The 18,786-nt window shown below is 40.0% G+C and overlaps 1 protein-coding gene and 1 pseudogene across 2 annotated transcripts in view; both read right to left on the bottom strand.

Moving 5' to 3' along the window:
• LOC100343388 (aldo-keto reductase family 1 member D1) overlaps positions 1–18,786 on the bottom strand; it is a 65,913-nt gene that overhangs the window by 7,927 nt on the left and 39,200 nt on the right. Inside the window, exons 4-7 of the mRNA XM_051849851.3 lie at positions 15,600–15,677; positions 11,274–11,396; positions 8,647–8,756; positions 6,965–7,130 (exon numbers count right to left, since the gene is read on the bottom strand). Of these exons, the coding sequence (XP_051705811.1) occupies positions 6,965–7,130; positions 8,647–8,756; positions 11,274–11,396; positions 15,600–15,677 (477 nt within the window). The remainder of the gene's footprint in view (positions 1–6,964; positions 7,131–8,646; positions 8,757–11,273; positions 11,397–15,599; positions 15,678–18,786) is intronic.
• LOC100343644 (small ribosomal subunit protein eS26 pseudogene) lies at positions 13,909–14,339 on the bottom strand (annotated as a pseudogene). Its single transcript, XR_016231786.1, has one exon. The product of XR_016231786.1 is annotated as a small ribosomal subunit protein eS26 pseudogene (transcript).

Genomic DNA, 18,786 nt, shown 5'->3' with positions numbered 1-18,786 from the left:
TATTTCAGCTTCATTCATAAATGACAGTTTTGCAGGATACAGTATTCTAGGCTAACAGTTTCTTTTCTCTTAAGCTTTGGAATATATCATGCCATTCTCTTCTAGCCTGTAGGGTTTCTGATGAGAAGTCAGCTGTGTGTCTAATTGGAGATCCTCTGAAAGTAATCTAGTGTTTCTCTCATGCATATTTTAAAATCTTTTCTTTATGTTTTACTGTAGAGAGTTTGACTACAATGTGTTGTGGTGAAGAGATTTCTTGGTCATGTCTATTAGGAATTCTATGTGTTTCTTGTACTTGGGCATCCCTTTGTTTTTCCAAATTAGGGAAGTTTACTGTAATTATTTCACCAAAAAAGCCTTCTAATCCATTCTCTCTTTCTATGCGTTCAGGAACTCCTAAGACCTGTATGTTGAGTGTTTGATAGTATCCCATAGATCTTTGACACTGTTTTTTAGTTTTCTAATTTATTCTTTTTTTTTTTTTTTTGGTCTGACTGTAAAATTTCCAGAGATTCTTTCTTCTGCCTCACCAATTCTGTTGTTAAAGCTTTCTACCACATTTTTTATTTGTTCAATTGAATTCTTCATTTCCAAAATGCCATTTTGATTTCTCTTTAAAATCTCAATTTCATGAGAAAAATATTCTTTCATGTTGGTTGAATTTTTTTTGTTCATGGATTTCCTTATGATTACTTCTAAGTAATCTTAAAATCAATTTTTTGAATTCTGTTTCTGGCATTTCTTTAATCTCTTCATCTTTACATTCTAGTATTGAAGTGCTGTTGTGTTCCTTTGGAGGTGTCATTTGGTCTTCCTTATTGTTTCTTGAGTTGCTGCATTTATTTTCAGGCATTTGTGGAGATACTTGCTAGTTTATTATTTTTCCATGTGGTGGCTTTTATCTTTGGACTATGCCTCTGTGGATTAGTGGATTGTCTGCTCTTTTAGTGAATACGCCGTCATGTGCTGGGTGTGGCCAGAGAGCTCTGTTCAGTACTCCAGGGTGAGGGGGGTATCCAAGGTGTCTCCCAAATTGGGTGCAGTAAATCTTTTTTTTTTTTTTTTTCCTGAGTGGAGGTTTAGTTCTGTTGGCGTGGTCTCACGCTTACCTCCACTCCTCCAAGGAGAACAATGTCTGTGTGCTGGCCCCAGTAAATAGAATATTCATCTGTGCTGCCACAAGAACCACACAAAAGCTCTGTGCAATCCTTGGTGTGAGCACGGATCCCACAGCAATGACCTGCATCAGGAGTCAAGGAGCCTCCAGTGTGTGGAGCCACCCACAGTGACTGTCCGAAGACCCAGCCACACCCTGTGCCTTCACAAGCAGCCCCAGGGTTTTCACAGTCCCAGAACACAGGCTGCCGCAGTCCCAAGCACCCAGCCCTCTCTTAATTCTTCCAGTCTGACTCAGGTGTTCCCTCTCAGCTGCTTGCTGGGTGTCATAAGTCAGCTGGGAGTCTAATTGGAGATACTCTGAAAGTAATCTGGTGTTTCTTGCATGCGTATTTTACGATTTTTCTTTACCTTTTACTGTGGAGAGTTTGACTACAATGTTCATACATATGTAACAGCTGGCACAGCTGTTATGTGTGTCCAAAGTGGCGCCTGCCTCTCTTGGCTAGTTACAGGAAACCAGTGCCAGGCAGTCAGGGAGAGAGAGAAATGTGCCCCCGGCCTTTTCCTCTAGATTGACACGTATACTGTCCTTCACAGGGCTCCAAGCCAGACTCATGCCATTTTCTTCCTGTGGCTTTATCACCAGTGGTTTGGGCTGCTGCAGTCTGGTCTCACCTCATTCTCCAAAGCTGGTGCTGGGAGAATGGTTCTTAGCTGCTGGGGTCCTGTGTTGTGTCCATCCACAGCCTCCACATTAGGTACACAGTGTTCCTCTAACTTGCATGGAGCTTCCTCTGCTGTTTTCTCTCCAATTCTTCCCTGAGATTGCACTCCACCATTTTTTAACTATCTTCCCCTAGACTACAGCAGTAAGCTCCCTCTCTATTCCACCATCTTGGTGCCTCCCTCCATGAACTGTTACTTTTCTATTTGTAAAATACCTAGAATTTAGTCTAGTGGTAATTAATTACTCTGTAGTCTATTTCCTTCTTTTCTCAGCTGGAAGAAACAATGCTGGTCACAAATTACATGTAGTAGAAATAAAGACAATTAACATTCATGAAGTCTAAGTGATCTTTTGTAATAATTTTCAAATTTGTTTCCAAATTTTACTAGAGTCATTGAGAAAGGAGATAGTTTATAATGAATGTCGAACCTTATACATTTCTGTTGTGTAGAAATGAGTAGAGAGTGTCCAGAGTCAACAGAGAAGGGGAAGAAGATTGAAGGGAGATGAATAACAAGCAGCAAATCAATCCCCAAGTACTCGGGATTTTTTTTCTTTTTTCTTTTTCTATTTAATAAATGTGAATTTACAAAGTGCAACTTTTGTATTGTTGTGGCCCCCCCACAACCTCCCTCCCTCCCACTGCCCTCCCCTCTCCCACTCCCTCTCCCATCCCGCCCTTCACTGAGTTTCATTTTCAATTACCTTCATATACAGAAGATCAACTTAGTATATACTAAGCAAGGATTTCAACAGGCTGCACTCACAACCACACAAGGTATAGGGTATTGTTCGACTAGTAGTGTTGTTTTTAAGTTTCATAGTAAAACACATTAAGGACAGAGATCCTACGTGGGGAGCCTGTACTCATTGACTCCCGTTGTTGATTTAACAATTGGCACTCTTATTTATGACATCAGCAATCACCCGAGGCTCTTGCCATGAGCTGTTTAGGCTATGGAAGCCGCTTGAGTTCACCAACTCTGAACTTGTTTAGTCAAGGCCGTATCACAGTGGAGGTTCCTTCCTCCCTTCAGAGAAAGGCGCCTCCCTTGATGGCCTGTTCCTTCCACTGGGGTCTTGTTCACCAGGATCTTTCATTTAGGTTGTTTTTGCCACCGTGTCATGGCTTTCCATGCCTGTGAGACTCTCATGGGCCTTTTAGCCAGATCCGAATGCCTCAAGGGTTGATTCTGAGGCCGGAGTGCTGTTTGGGGCGTTTGCCATTCTATGAGTCTGCTGTGTGTCCTGCTTCCCCCCAGGATCATTCTCTCCCTTTTAATTCTATCCTTATTTGCATACACTGGTCTTATTTGTGACTTCTCTTCAACACTTACCCTATCTTTTTGATCAGTTATGTACTTATACTTATCACTTTACCAAGTGAGCTGGCATTGGTACATGCCTCCTTGATAAGATTGAGTTGAAATCCCCTGGCACATTTCTAGCTCTACCATTGGAGGTAAGTCCGAGTGAGCATGTGCCAACCTATATATCTCCTCCCTCTCTTATTCCCACTCCTATTTAACAGAGATCACTTTTCTGTTAATTTTAAACGCCTAAGAATAATGGTGTATTGATTACAGAGTTCAGCCAGTGGCATTAAGTAGAACAAACAGAGCAACAACACAACAACAAAAAATACTAAAAGGAATAAAATAGTAAGTTGTTCCTCAACAGTCTAGACAAGGGCTGATCATGTCATTGTCTCTCATAGTGTCCATTTCACTTCAATGGTTTCCTTTTAGATGCTGGTTTAGTTGCCATCGATCAGGGAGAACATATGATATTTATCCTTTTTGGACTGGCTTATTTCACTCAGCATGATATTTTCCAGATTCCTCCATTTTGTTGCAAATGACCTTATTACATTGTTTTTTTACTGCTGTATAGTGTTCCATAGAGTACATATCCCATAATTTCTTTATCCAGTCATCTGTTGATGGACATTTAGGTTGATTCCATGTCTTAGCTATTGTGAATTGAGCTGCAACAAATATTGAGGTGTAAATGGATCTTTTTTTCCCCTTTAATTCCATTTGGGTAAATTCCAAGGAGTGGGATGGCTGGGTACTGTGGTAGGACTATATACAGGTTTCTGAGGACTCTCCAAACTGTCTTCCATAGTGGCTTTACCAGCTTGCATTCCCACCAACAGTGGATTAGTGTCCCTTTTTCCCCACACCCTTGCCAGCATCTGTTGTTGGTTGATTTCTGTATGTAAGCCATTCTAACCGGAGTGAGGTGAAACCTCACTGTGGTTTTGATTTGCATTTCCCTGATGGCTAGGGATCCTGAACATTTTTTCATGTGTCTGTTGGCCATTTGGATTTCCTCTTTTGAAAAATGTCTGTTAAGGTCCTTGGCCCATTTTTTATTGGGTTGTTTGTTTTGATTTTGTGGTGTTTTTTGATCATTTTATAAATTCTAGTTGTTAATCCTTTATCTGTTGTGTAGTTTGTGAATCACGTCTCCCATTCTGTTGGTTGCCTCTTCACTTTCCTGTTTCCTTTGCTGTAAAGAAACTTTTCAATTTGAGGTAATACCATTTGTTTATTTTATCTTTGATTACCTGTGCCTCTGGGGTCTTCTCCAGAAATTCTTCGCCAGTTCCAATGTCTTGAAGGGTTTCCCCTATGCTCTCAATTAGTTTCATGGTATTGTGGCATATCTCTAGTTCTTTGATCCATGTTGAGTGGATTTTTGTATAAGGTGTAAGATAGGGGTCTTGCTTCATACTTCGACATATGGACATCGAGTTTTCCCAGCACCATTTGTTGAAGAGGCTGTCCTTGTTCCAGGGGTTGGTTTTAGGTCCTTTGTCGAATATGAGTTGGTTATAGATGTTTGGATTGATCTCTGGTGTTTCTATTCTGTTCCATTGGTCTATCCATCTGTTTTTGTACCAGTACCAGGCTGTTCTGATTATAACTGCCCTGTAGTATGTCTTGAAGTCTGGAATTGTGATGCCTACGGCTTTGTTTTTATTGTAAAGGATTGCTTTAGCTATTTGCGGTCTCCTGTTTCTCCATATGAATTTCAGCATAATTTTTTCTAGATCTGAGAAGAATGTCTTCGATATTTTGATTGGTATTGCATTGAACTTGTAAATTGCTTTTGGGAGAATGGACATTTTGATGATACTGATTCTCCCAATCCATGAGCATGGCAGGTTTTTCCATTTTTTTGTGTTGTCTTCTATTTCTTTCTTTAGTGTTTTATAATTTTCATCACAGAGGTCTTTGACATCCTTGGATAAATTTATTCCAAGGTACTTTGTTGTTTTTGTGGCTACTATGAATGGGATTGATCTTAGAAGTTCTTCCTCGGCCACGGCATTGTCTGTGTATACAAAGGCTGTTGATTTCTAAGCATTGACTTTGTATCCTGCTACTTTACCAAATTCTTCTATGAGTTCCAATAGTCTCTTATAGGAATTTATTGGGTCCCCTATATATAGTATCATGTCATCTGCAAATAGGGATAGTTTAACTTCCTCCTTTCCCATTTGTATCCCTTTAATTTCTTTTTCTTGCCTGATGGCCCTGGCTAACACATCTAGGACTATATTGAATAGCAATGGTGAGAGTGGGCATCCTTGTCTGGTGCCAGTTTTCAATGGAAATGCCTCCAACTTTTCCTCATTCAGTATGATGCTGGCCATTGGTTTATCATAGACTGCCTTAATTGTGTTGAAGAATGTTCCTTCTAACCCCAATTTGCTTAGGGTTTTCATCATGAAAGGGTGTTGTATTTTGTCAAATGCTTTCTCTGCATTTATTGAGATAATGTGATGTATTACATTGATTGACTTTTGAATATTGAACCATCCCTGCATACCAGGGATAAATCCCACTTGGTTCGGGTGAATGATCTTTCTGATGTGCAGTTGGATTCTGTTTGCCAGAATTTTGTTAAGTATTTTTGCATCTATGTTCATCAGTGAGATAGGTCTGAAGTTTTCTTTCTCTGTTGTGTCTTTTCCGGGCTTAGGAATTAAGGTGATGCTGGCTTCATAGAAAGAATTTGGGAGGATTCCCTCCCTTTCAATTGTTTTGAATAATTTGAGAAGAACCGGGGTTAGTTGTTCTTTAACTGTCTGGTAGAATTTGGTGGTGAAGCCATCCGGTCCTGGGCTCTTCTTTTTCGGCAGTGCGTTTATTACTGATTCAATTTCTTCCATGGTTATGGGTCTGTTTAGATTTTCTATATCTTCATGGCTCAGTTTAGGAAGGTTGTATGTGTCCAGGAATCTATCCATTTCCCCCAGGTTCCCCAATTTGTTAGCATACATCTCTTTGTAGTGGTTTCTGATGATTCTTTTTATTTCTGTTGTGTCTGTTGTTACATTTCCATTACTATTTTTTATTTTACTGATTTGGGTCTTCTCTCTCCTTTTTTTGGTTAGTTGGGCCAATGGTGTGTTGATTTTGTTTATTTTTTCAAAGAACCAGCTCCTGGTTTTGTTGATCTTTTGTATTGTTTTTTTTGTTTGTTTGTTTGTTTCAATTCTGTTTATTTCTTCTCTAATCTTTAGTATTTCTTTCCTCCATCTGGATTTGAGCTTGATTTGCTGCTGTTTTTCTAAATCCTTGAGGTGCATGGAGAGTTCATTTGCTTGGTTCCTTTCCAGCTTCTTGATGTAGGCACCAATTGCTATAAACTTTCTTCTTAGCACTGCTTTTGCTGTGTCCCACAGGTTTTGATAGGTTGTGTTATCTTTTTTATTTGTTTCTAGAAATCTTTTGATTTCACTTTTGATTTCTTCGATGACCCACTGTTCATTCAGGATCATGTTGTCCATTCTCCATATGTTTGCATATAGTGTAGAAATTCTTGGATTGTTGATTTTGAGTTTCACTGTGCTATGGTCTGAGAAGATGCATGGCATAGTTTCAATTTTTTTGAATTTGTTGAGGCTCTCTTTATGCCCTAGCATATGGTCAATCCTAGAGAATGTTCCATGAAGTACTGGGAATTATACAAAGATATGGGCAGTTGTATAAAATAAAGCAACACAGCATTACAAATTGCTTAGTGAGCCAAATAGGACATGCTCTGAAAGCAAAGGCAAGAAACGTACCCATATTTTCACATTTCCAAAAGCAATCCTCTTACCTGAAAGTTCTCTTTGATCCTTTCAGGATTAAAGCTTTTAGGAATGACAACCACCCCTCGCTGAACGTTGAAACGCAAAACAATTTGGGCTGCAGTCTTCTTGTACTTTTTGCCCAGTGAGTTCAGCAGTGTGTCCTTTAACAAAGGCGGGAGAGATGTATTCACCCTTTCAAAAAATCAAGACATAAATCACATTTAGGCAGAGAGATGACAACCAAGTGTTAACCAAACCTCCTCCTCCTCTGTTACCTGTCTCCTCTTTATCTGGTGACCCACCAGGACACTGCAGGTCACTTGTAATCAGTTTCTCTAAGTGACAGAATCCCTTGAATGAAGAGTTGCTCTTTGTATGAGAAGATCAAGGAAGAAAGTTTATGAAGATGCCTCTTCCGGAGGGTAAGTAATAATAGTGTTCTGATGAGTCTTAGAGAGACAGCTAAAGATGACACATAGGGAAAGGCAAAAAGACTGAAGTGGAAGAACAGAATGACAATCAGAATTGTCTTGGAATGGATACATTTCTACTTAAATTAGTGGAACACATCACAGTAGAAGTGTCAACACTGGGGAGCAACACTGTGGTGTAGTAGGCTAAGCCTCTGCCTGTGGCACTGGCATCCCACGTGGACACCAGTTAGTGTCTTGGCTGCTCCTCTTCTCATACAGCTCATACAGTATATGGCGTGGAAAAGCAGTGGATAATGGCCCAAGTGCTTGGGCCCCTGTACCCACTTGGGAGACCCAGAAGAAGCTCTTGGGTCCTGGCTTCAGATCAGCACAGCTCTGGCTGTTTTGTTCATTTGGTAAGTGAACCAGCAGATGGAGACCTCTCTCTGTCTCTCCCTCTGTCTGCTACTCTATCTCTCAAATAAACAAATCTTTAAAGAGTGTCAACATTCAATAAAAAGAACAAAAAATTCAAGTATTTCATAATGTGACTATAAAAACTCTGCCAAATAACAACTGAATGAATATTTATTGGGCCTTTTCAATATACCAGGCACTTATAATTCCATAGATGTTAGATATTCAATTCTTTTTTTTTTTTTTGACAAGCAGAGTGGACAGTGAGAGAGAGAGACAGAGAGAAAGGTCTTCCTTCCATTGGTTCACCCCCCCAAATGGCTGCTACAGCCGGCGCACTGCACCAGGTGCTTCCTCCTGGTCTCCCATGTGGGTGCTGGGCCCAAGCACTGGGCCATCCTCCACTGCACTCCCGGGCCACAGCAGAGAGCTGGACTGGAAGAGGGGCAACCAGGACAGAATCCGGCACCCCGACCGGGACTAGAACCCGGTGTGCCGGCGCCACAAGGCGGAGGATTAGCCTAGTGAGCTGCGGCGCCGGCCAGATAATCAATTCTTGCACATTGCATGGAGATGGGTGTTATTAGCTCTAACATATGTAAGACAATGCCTTGAAGAGATCGTTACTTTTTAAACTCATAAAGTCTCAGGCTTTCAATTGTGTTAATATTTCAGTGACATATTAGCTATTTCAAAGTTACCAGAAGAGGTATATTTATTGCTCAATAACTCTTTACAGGTGGACTGTTTAGGACAATGGGACATAATAGATTAAGATAACATGGCCAAATGGAATGATTCCAATAAAATAATTGACATTAGTTTCATTCTGTACACTTAAGGACTTACTTCCTGAAGAGACATGCAGCATTACTTACCAGTCTGGATTCCTAGCGGTCCCCAAGGGACTATATGCAACAATAACAATGTCATGTTGTTGGCAAAATTTCAGGAGTTTTGGCTGGGTGAAATATGGATGGCATTCAACCTACATGGTTGCAATGGAAAACAGAGGCAGCGCAAAATTAGCTTCTTGTAATCAAATGCATTTTACGTAATGTTTTTAAAAGTTCGTCAGTAAAATCTACTTTTAAAAAAATCCACTATTTGAAAAATATTAATTTTATTATTTCTTTAAAAGGCAGAGTTACAGAGAGAGAGAGAGAGAGTGAGTGAGAAAAAGAGAGGGGGCTGGTGCTGTAGCATAGCAGGTTAAGCTGCTGCCTGCAGCACTGGCATCCCTGATGGGTGCAGGTTTGAGTGCTGGCTGCTCCACTTCCTATCCAGTTCCCTGCTAATGCACCTGCGAAAGCAGCATAGGATGGCCCAAGTGCTGTGGTCCCTGTACCCACGTGGGAGTCCCAGAAGAATCTCCTGGCTCCTGCCTTCAGCAGGATGGAAGACCTCTCTCTCTGTCCCTTTCTCTAACTCTGATTTTTAAAATAAACCTTTTTTTTTTTTTTTTTTTTTTTTTTTTTTTTTTGACAGGCAGAGTTAGAGAGAGAGACAGAGAGAAAGGTCTTCCTTGTGTTGGTTCAACCCCCAAATGGTTACTACGGCTGGTGTACTGCGCCGATCTGAAGCCAGGAGCCAGGTGCTTCCTCCTGGTCTCCCATGCAGGTGCAGGGCCCAAGTACTTGGGCCATCTTCCACTGCCCTCCCGGGCCACAGCAGAGAGCTGGAATGTTAGAGGAGCAACTGGGACAGAATCCAGTGCCCCAATCGGGACTAGAACCTGGGGTGCTGGTGCCACAGGCAGAGGATTAGCCAAGTGAGCCGCGGCACTGGCTATAAAATAAATCTTAAAAAAAAAAAGAGAAAGAAAAATAAATAGATCTTTCATCTGCTGGTTCACTACCCCAAATGGCCACAGCAGCCAGTTCCGAACTAGGGCGAAGTCAGGAGCCTGGAGCTTCATTTGGTTCTCCCACATGAGTGCAGGGGCCCAAGTACTTGGGCCATCTTCTGCTGCTTTCCCAGGTGCATTAGCAGGGAGTGGGATTGAACTGGCACCTATAGGGAATGTCAGCATCACAGGTGGTGGCTTAATCTACTATACCACAACACCAGCTTCCAAATCCACTTTAATAACAACATATTCACCCCATACTATATTTTACATTTTGGATCTAGGTCTTTCTCCTTAATAGCACGTTCATTTTTCTTTTTTTTTTTTTTTCCAAAATGATTCAGGAATATCTGCTGTTTTTATATGTTTAACATTCCCCTAATTTTTCAAATATTTCCATTTTTCCCCCTTATAAACAATGCTGTGATAAACACATACCTAAATCCATGGGGGTGAACTGAGATACTTTAATTAAAATAGACTCCTAAAAACGAAAGCCTGTGAGCTTTGTTAAGACTGTTGATAGGTATTGCCACATTGCTTTCCAGTCAGACTGAGTCAATTTGCATTCACTGGCACAACATCACTTGCTTATATGCAGCATTATAGTAAATATAAAACATAAACTATGCTAATTTAATATGCAATGCAGAATCACACTTAAATTTACAATTCAGTAATAAACAGTGAGCTAAGTATTTTTCATATATCAAGACCCTTTAAAAAGTAGGTGGAAAAATAGAATTAAAGGTAAGTTTATTTTTCTGCAAAAAAAATCATGAAATCCATGCATGATTTTTTCATAATAGGCGTTTTCCATGAACTTCTGAAGTACCTTCACATTGGCTAGTTTTGTGAATTCTGTCTTTCACGAATTTCTCTTCATTTCCTTTGTACATTGTTTTGTTGAGTATTAATGTTTTTATTGATTATTTCCACTGATTTTAATTAGGTTTTTAATTCATAAGAATGTAAAACCCCTTTTCTATTAAATTTCTGAAAATGTTATTATTTACTTTTCTTTGCTCTTTAATTCTTTCTAGATGTTTATACTATTAAACTATACTATTGTTTTTGTGATCTTTCTATGGTTTTTATCACTCTAGAAGCTAACACTCTTTTCTTGTATTAAAATCACTATCTTATTTAACTACTTATCAGAAGGGACATAAACTTCCAAGTGTGATATGAGGTAACTATCTACATTTGTTTCTAAATATACTCATTTTCCTCATACTAGTTACTAAAAAAAAATCTCTGTGCCATCAGTTTGTATTACTTTATTTTATATTAAGTTTTATTACATTGGAGTCTGTTTCTAAGGTGCTTGTTGATCTCCACTTACTTGTATATCATTTCCTAGACCAGCTTTGCACTATTTTAAACATTCTATGTTATGTTGCAATATTTGGCAGGTCTCATTCCCTCTCATTAAGTTTTCTTCTTCAAAAAGTTTTTGGTTCTTTTTGTGTGATTTGAACTTTCAAAACTTTTTTGTTAGGTGACATAAATTGAGAGAGGTCAAAAGGTGTCCCCAGAGTCCTGTGATGAGGTTGTTGTGGAGCCACAAGACCTCCTGACCCCTGGTCCAAGCCTGCTCTCTTAGTAAACGCTGCCCTGGGTCCCCTCCACCCGCGGTAGAAACTGAAGCTGTACCTGGTTGCAGACGGGCTTGTGCTTGAGTCCTGGTTTGTTCAGGAGGAGCTCCAGCTGCCTGCGGTTAAAGTTGGACACCCCGAGGGATTTCACCAGGCCAGCGTCTTTGCAAGCTTCCAAAGCCTATAAGAGACAACAGGTCAAGAAAGAGGCCTCACAGGAAGCCAAATTAAATGTTTAGGGGTGGGGAGAGGCAGCATTTCATGATGGAATGAATTTGTGAAATACTGCATCTCATACTGTCCCCTTATATTTTTGCAATTTATTTCAGTACATCAATAAAATCCTATTTCTTGAAATTTGTTAAGCTTTATTTATAGCATAGTAATCGATCAGCTTTTATAAATGTTTCAGTGTGTGTGAAAAACATACACTGTTCTATTCAGATGCAAAACTGTCTTTTTCTGTCTGTTCTCTTTCACAAGTATGTTTGTATATATAATAAGCACAGATATATATAATATACAACATTAACTTCTTTGTAAGTGAAAAAATGTCAGATATCTATCTTTATAATGCTAGATTTATCAATGTTTTCCTTTATTCCAAAGGGAAAATATATAGTCACATAGTTATATAAACATGAATAATAAAAATAAATTTTCTTACTTGAATGGCAGAGAGACAGACAAATTATGAATGAGTTCTGCCACTGGTTTACTCCCTAGATGCCTGAAAGAACCAAGGCTAGGCTGTGACCAGAGTCAGGACCCAGGAATGCTACCCAGGTTTCCTACTTGGGTGGTAAAACTCAATTACCTGAGCCATTACCAGGGGCTCCTATGTTCAGCATTGGTGGAAACTGAAATTGGAAGCTAGAGCTGGCAGCTGAGCCCAGGTAATATCATTTGGGGCATGGGCATCTTAACAGCAGGGCTAAATGCTTATACCCCTGTTTCTGTCATCTTCATTTCCATTTCAGTTTATTCCACTTTTTCTAAAAAAGATTTATTTATTTATTTGAAAGGCAGAGCTAGAGAGAGGCAGAGGCAGAGGCAGAGAGAGATATCTTCCATCCACTGATTCACTCCCCAAATGGCTGCAATGGCCAGAGCTGTATCCTACTTTTTTAATGTTCCTTTTTAACTTTTTTGTTATTTTCAAAAGGTTTGTGTGTGTGTGAATATAAAATATATATGTATATATATATACACATTTATATACACTATTTATACTTCAGTATATATTGACTAATACGGGTAGGAATTTACCATGTTCACACACCTTGATCTACCCCTAAAATCTGTGATGTTAATGGCACATAGAATCTAAGTATACTTTATTATGGGTAACTTTCCTCTTGTTATTTGAATTAAATATTTTTATAGGTAATACTTTATTAGTTCAATTTGATGACTTTTACTTTACACAAATTTGGGAGCAACTCTTAGAATTTTGCTTTTTTTTTTTTTTTTTTTTTTTTTTTTTTTTTTTTTGATAGGCAGAGTTAGTGAGTGAGAGACAGAGATAAAGGTTTTCCTTCCATTGGTTCATCCCCCAAATGGCTGCTACGGCCGGCACATTGCACCAATCCCAAGCCAGAAGCCAGGGCACTTCTTCCTGGTCTCCCATGCGGTGCAGGGCCCAAGCACCTGGGCCATCCTCCACTACCTTCCTGGGCCACAGCAGAGAGCTGGACTGGAAGAGGGGCAACCGGGACAGAATCCGGAGCCCCAACCGGGACTAGAACCCAGGGTGCCAACACTGCAGGTGGAGGATTAGCCAAGTGAGCCACAGCGCTGGCCAGATGTTTGCTCTTCTAACTTAGATTATCATTTCTAGGGATTTCAATGTGGGTCTTTCTGTGCCAAAATGTCTATAGTACAACCACTCACACTCAGCTAATAATATGATATCACTGAGTGTGAATTATAAAGAGAACTGTACAATCAGTTCTTACAACCTGGTGTGAGCTTGGAAAGATTCTCCCTCCCCTCTACATTACCTTGGCACTTCTGCTAAAATTCAACTGACCACAAATATTTATGACCACATATTTGACCTCTCTATTGTATTCCATTGATCTAGACATCCATCTATATACTTCTATGGCATATCATGATTGCTATAGTTGTGCACCAATTCTCAAAACTAGTATAAGTGTTCCAAACTTCTGTCTTTTTCAAACTTGCTTTGACCATTATAAGCTATGTGCATTTCTGTATTTAGAATTAGATTTCCATTTTCGTTGGGATTTTGACTAGGATTACATTAACTCTATAGATAAATTTATCAAGACTGACTTTGTTAATCAGATTAAGGGACATGGTATATCTATCCATTCATTTGGATCTTTGGCTTATCTCAGTAATATGATGTTTTTACTGTATAGCTCATACAGATTTTATCAACCTCTAAATATTTAATATTTTTCTGCTAAAATTGAACTTCAAAGTGTGTTGATAATATATGGATTACAGATAAAATACATTTCATTTCTTTTTCATCTTATGAGTTACATGTATACTTCTTGCTATTTAAATATTTCGTGATTTATAAAACAACCTTTTATTACTGATTTCAAATTATATTCCAATTGTATCAGAGAGAATACTTTGCATAATTAGAAAAATTTAAAATTCCTTGAGATTTGCTCTATATGCTCTGAAATCTTTTTTTTTTTTTTTTTTAACCATAGATTCCACTTTATTTTTCCAGAGGATAACTTTTCTTCAGCCCTTAAAGATTACACTCCTTACATGGGCTTTGGTGGAGGCCGTGGGGCAGCACCAGCAGGTCTAAATCGCGGAGGTGGCGTCCGGTCCTTGCGGGCTTCACGAGATCGATTTCTGACCACCTTGCTGTGAATGGCGCAGCTCACACAATAGTGCAGCTTCACACACAGCTTGGGAAGCACACGGGCATCGAAAACGCTCGCTTCGGATATGTCCCTGACGGCGGCGGCCTCCACTACGTTGCGGATTACGAACTTCTTAATGGCCTTGTCCTTGGGCACGCAGCTAGCACAGTTAGTGCAGCGAATAGGCTGCACGTGGCCGCGGCCCTTTTTCGCACGGCCGTTGTTCCTTTTTTTCTTTGTCATCTCGGAACCAAGGACCTGAAAGAGGATCCTGAAATCTTTGTTGATATTAAAATAGTCACCCCAGCTTTGTTTAGATCACTGTTAGATCACTGTTAGATTAATACATTTTTCTCTCCTTTTAGGAAAACATTTTCCTTTTATCTTGTTTGATTCTTTTTATTTAAAATGAGCTAATAATATATAATATGTAGTGAAATATGGTTTTTATCTATTCTGACAACCTCTGCCTTTTAATTGGGGTACTTAGACAAATTTACATTTTCTGTGATTGTTGGTGTCACTGAGTTTAAATCTGCAATCTTAGAGCTGCCCTGTCATTTTTGACTGTGGACCTATCTTCTCCTGGGGATACTGCTACCTTACCAGGTAGTTCCTTCCAGGCAGACCGATCAGCAACACTGAGGTCAGAAGTGAGCACGTGGTCTCCTGGGTGTAGAGCCCAGCACCTGAAAATCCACTTCTTTACACAGATAAGTCGTCAACTGTTACCCACAGGGGGAGTAAATAAGAGATATTCATCACAGTGTGACTTCCCAGGCTCTGGAATGTGGAATGGGAGTGACTGGAAACAAATGACTGAGGTCAGTGACTTGTGTTTTTCTCAGCTTCCCGAATCGCTGGAACACTGCTGCTCTGATGTGATTTCTGAAGACTTCTCACCGTGAGTCCTCAGTCTGTACCTGTGTTTGGAGCAGGCAATACTTGCCCCCGGGCTATGGCAGGGGAGAACGAAGTGGAGAAAGAGCTTCAGTAGCTCCTCTCCCATACTTATGACGAATGTCCTTTACTGCTCCTTGGGTTGCCTCCTATTCCAGGTCAAAGCTGTAAAACTACCTCACAAGCTTCCAAACTTCCCTCCCCACTATGAATCCATAAGTTTCTCCTTGTTTTCCCACAGTTTCCACTCTGTGATCTTGGAGAGGAGTCAGCAGTTGGCTCAGAACTGGATCCAGAATTATTCCAAGTCACTCATACATCCTCTTGTTTTAAAGGTTTTCTTTTAGACATCTGGTTATTGGCTCTTTAAAATTCAATTTAAAAAATTGATCTTAAAACATATTTCTACATTTTCTTTTGCATTTCACACCCTCCTCCTCCTTTTCCTTGTAATTTTTGTCTTCCAGTAAAACAAAAGTAAGAATTATTCAGCTCCAGGAAGTAGAGATTTCATGCATCTGTACATATTGTTTGAAACACATGCCCTGTTAGTATAAATTTGACAACATCAACCAGATCACTGTTTACAATAAACTGTTCTAAAATAAAAGCCCACTTGAACTTACCTCCCATGTGGCACATAGATTTGTCTTGTGGTATAACCACTTGCCATTCTCATCTCTGGGATAGATTTCATCTCCAGGCTGCAAAACAGAACAGTGTAATTATTTCATTTATATCTTTGCCAGGGACCATGTGGGTGCCATCTCAGCAATCTCCTCAGAAGAGAGACAGGAACATCATGGCTGCGTCCCTTGGAAGGCTGAGGATGATGGGATCTGTTCTCTTGGGCCTTAGATTGTGGGAAGGCTCCCACCTTGAAAGCCTTGGAAGTCTTGTTCCAGGATAATGGACAAGGGTCTGTTTATCACACTAGATGTTCTCCTCTGCCTTGGGAGAGATAGCCTGAAGCATACTGCCAATAAACAAAACTGTGCTGATGTGAGCAAACAGACTTTTGTTGATGCAGCAAGACTGAATGTTCTGGAGGGAATAAAAGCTGCCAGGAGAGACAAAGAGACGTTCCTTCTCTGCTCAGGGAGAAGCTTCCTCGGCCCCTCATTTTTCCATAATCTCTTGTCTTAATTCACTGCATTCCATCCCCCTTTCACCCTGGAAGAGTTGTTGCACAGGTCACAGGACATCTGGGAACTAAATAATGGAAATGGAGGGGGCTGCTGTTATAGTATGCAAGGTTGAGCCACTACTTGTGGTGCTGGCATCCATATTGGAGTTGTGGCTACTCTGAATCCAACCCAGCAAACCTGCTAATACAAATGAGAAGGCATCAGAGGATGGCCAAGCACTTGGGTAGCTGCTACACTGTGGGAGACCAGAGTTCCTGGCTCCTGGCTTTGGCCTGGAGCTCACCTGTATGTTCTCTCTTTCTATGAATTCTCACTTGTACTAAGAATTTAGGCTTAGTGTGTTGACAGTCATTTTGCAATCCACAAACAAGAAGTTCTGAGAAGCCAACCAGAAGACAGAAACAGAGAAAGGGCCAGAAATACAGACATAGTTTGCACTTTGGGATCAAGCTGTACCTGAATTAGACACTCCTCAGATTTCTTCATGCCCCTGTTTAACTAAAGCCAATTTCATTTTGACCTCTGTCATTTATAATCAGAGTTATGACTAATTCAGATGTCTTCAAGTATTGCAAATAATGTACCTAAAAATGCAGAAGTGGCTAAGGATTGTGATCAGTGAGGATGTTTCTGTCTCGAGCCGAGATGTGGCTATTTCTGCTATACAATAACATGACATAAATTATTGCCCTGTTGTGTCCTAAGACTCAGACAATGAACTTGCTAAGGCTGCGGCTTTAGCATATTAGTAGAAAAACACTGGGTTAGTTGACCAATTTTGTAGCCTTTAGTCAGATAGTGTAAGAAAGATAAATGTATTTATTGCTACTGGACTTGTCAGATGAGAGATCAGATGATGCTTTGCTAAAATGGGTTCTGTATGCTTTGGGATGCACTGTAAGAAAGTAAAAAGTGAGATCTGAGCTTTGCAGAGTTAGAAAAATCAGTGTCATCCAAGGCAGGATTGTAAACGGCCTAGTGGGAAATGAAAGATTGGTGCTGGACAAGTCCCTGGATGGCTCTTCTCCCTTTCATACCTGTAGTTCTCAAGAGTGATTGCAGAGTGTACTGGGGATGCAACATTTTAAGATAAACAGAAATATTTAGAATAGCCCCACGTCTTTTCTTGTCCCTCCCCAAACAGGATGTTCTATATATACCCTAGGGATATACCCTATATCCCCTGTATACCCTAGAGATAAACAAACCAACAAACTAAAATCCATAATGGGTTTCCTTGGAATTCCTCATCTGCATCCAATGTATATGCACAGATGAGACTCCATTCACCTTGGGCACTTTCCTGAGCCTGCGAAGTCGCTTGCATGAATCCTGGGCTTCTGTTGTCCCTTGCTGCCTGCCTGTACTTATTAAGTTGTTCACTTAACTTGTCATGTGAGCATTCTATCTCTCTGGATTCATGCAAGTGGTAGAAACTACAGCCCAAGATGAAGTAGGATATTTAAATAACCATTGCACAGTGAACCTGCCTAAGTAGTCAGTACACACTGAAGTTGATTTGTGATTGGATATTAGGTGAATAATAGTTCTCAAGTTCCATCTGAAGGCAAGATTGTAGGCCACAGATGCTCTGCCCGACATAGGTGCACCATCCAAGGGGATGCAACATGGGTGCAAGGAGAACATTACCTGTGCCTGCTTGTTTTGTATTATTTCAAATGAGACCAAAAGGGATGCCACTAAGCTGAGGCCTGTGCAGATGGGCAAAACCAGCAGGTACTATATGAAGAGACAAAAATCCATAGGCCAAGGAATAGATGTAAAAAATGGGACCATGTAAGATTTCTAGTTTTTATCATTCATGAAGCAGACTGAATGCGAATTTACTGAAAGCATGTAAAGATTTTAAGGGATGTTGTCTTATCTGTGAAACCACTATCTAACAAAAGCTTGTGGTTATTAAGGCCATTGTGAAGTCTTCAAATCTATATTTCTATGAAATGCAAAAGCAACATTCAACAAAGAGCCAGCTGATAGAATGGGAGAAAATATTTGCAAACTACACAACTGATAGAGGGTTAACATCCAGAATCTATAAAGAGCTCAAGAAAGTCAACAAAAGAAACAGTCTAGGTAAGAAATGGGCAAAGAACTTCAAAAGGCATTTTTCAAGAGGGGAAATTCAAATGGCCAACAGCCACTTGAGAAAATGGATGCTAAGGAGCACTAGCCATCAGGGGAAGGCAAATCAAAACAACAATGTGGTTTCACCTCACTCCAGTTAGAATGACTCTCATATAGAAATCAACAAATGACAAATGGTGGCAAGGATGTGGGGAAAAATGTACCCTGGTCCACTGTGGGTGGGAATGTAAACTTGTGTAGCCACTGTAGAAGACAGTAAGGAAACATCTCAGAAATCTGAATGTAGACCTGCCATTTGATCCAGCAATCCCACTCCTGGGAATTTACTAAAACCAAAAGAAATCAGCATAGGAAAATTATCTGTACCCCTATGCTCATTGCAGTACAATCCACAATAGCTAAGATATGGAATCAACCTAGATTTCTATCAATTGTTGACTGGATAAAGAAATTATGCTACGAATACACTATGGAGTACTACTCAGTTGTAAAAAAATTAAATACTATCTTTTGCAACAAGATGGACACAATTGGAAACCATTTTACTTAGTGAAATAAG

Source organism: Oryctolagus cuniculus, chromosome 3, assembly GCF_051225735.1.
Source record: "Oryctolagus cuniculus isolate XC-2025 breed Fujian yellow rabbit chromosome 3, ASM5122573v1, whole genome shotgun sequence".
NCBI lineage: Eukaryota > Metazoa > Chordata > Mammalia > Lagomorpha > Leporidae > Oryctolagus > Oryctolagus cuniculus.
This window is presented reverse-complemented; position numbering and strand designations above follow the sequence as displayed.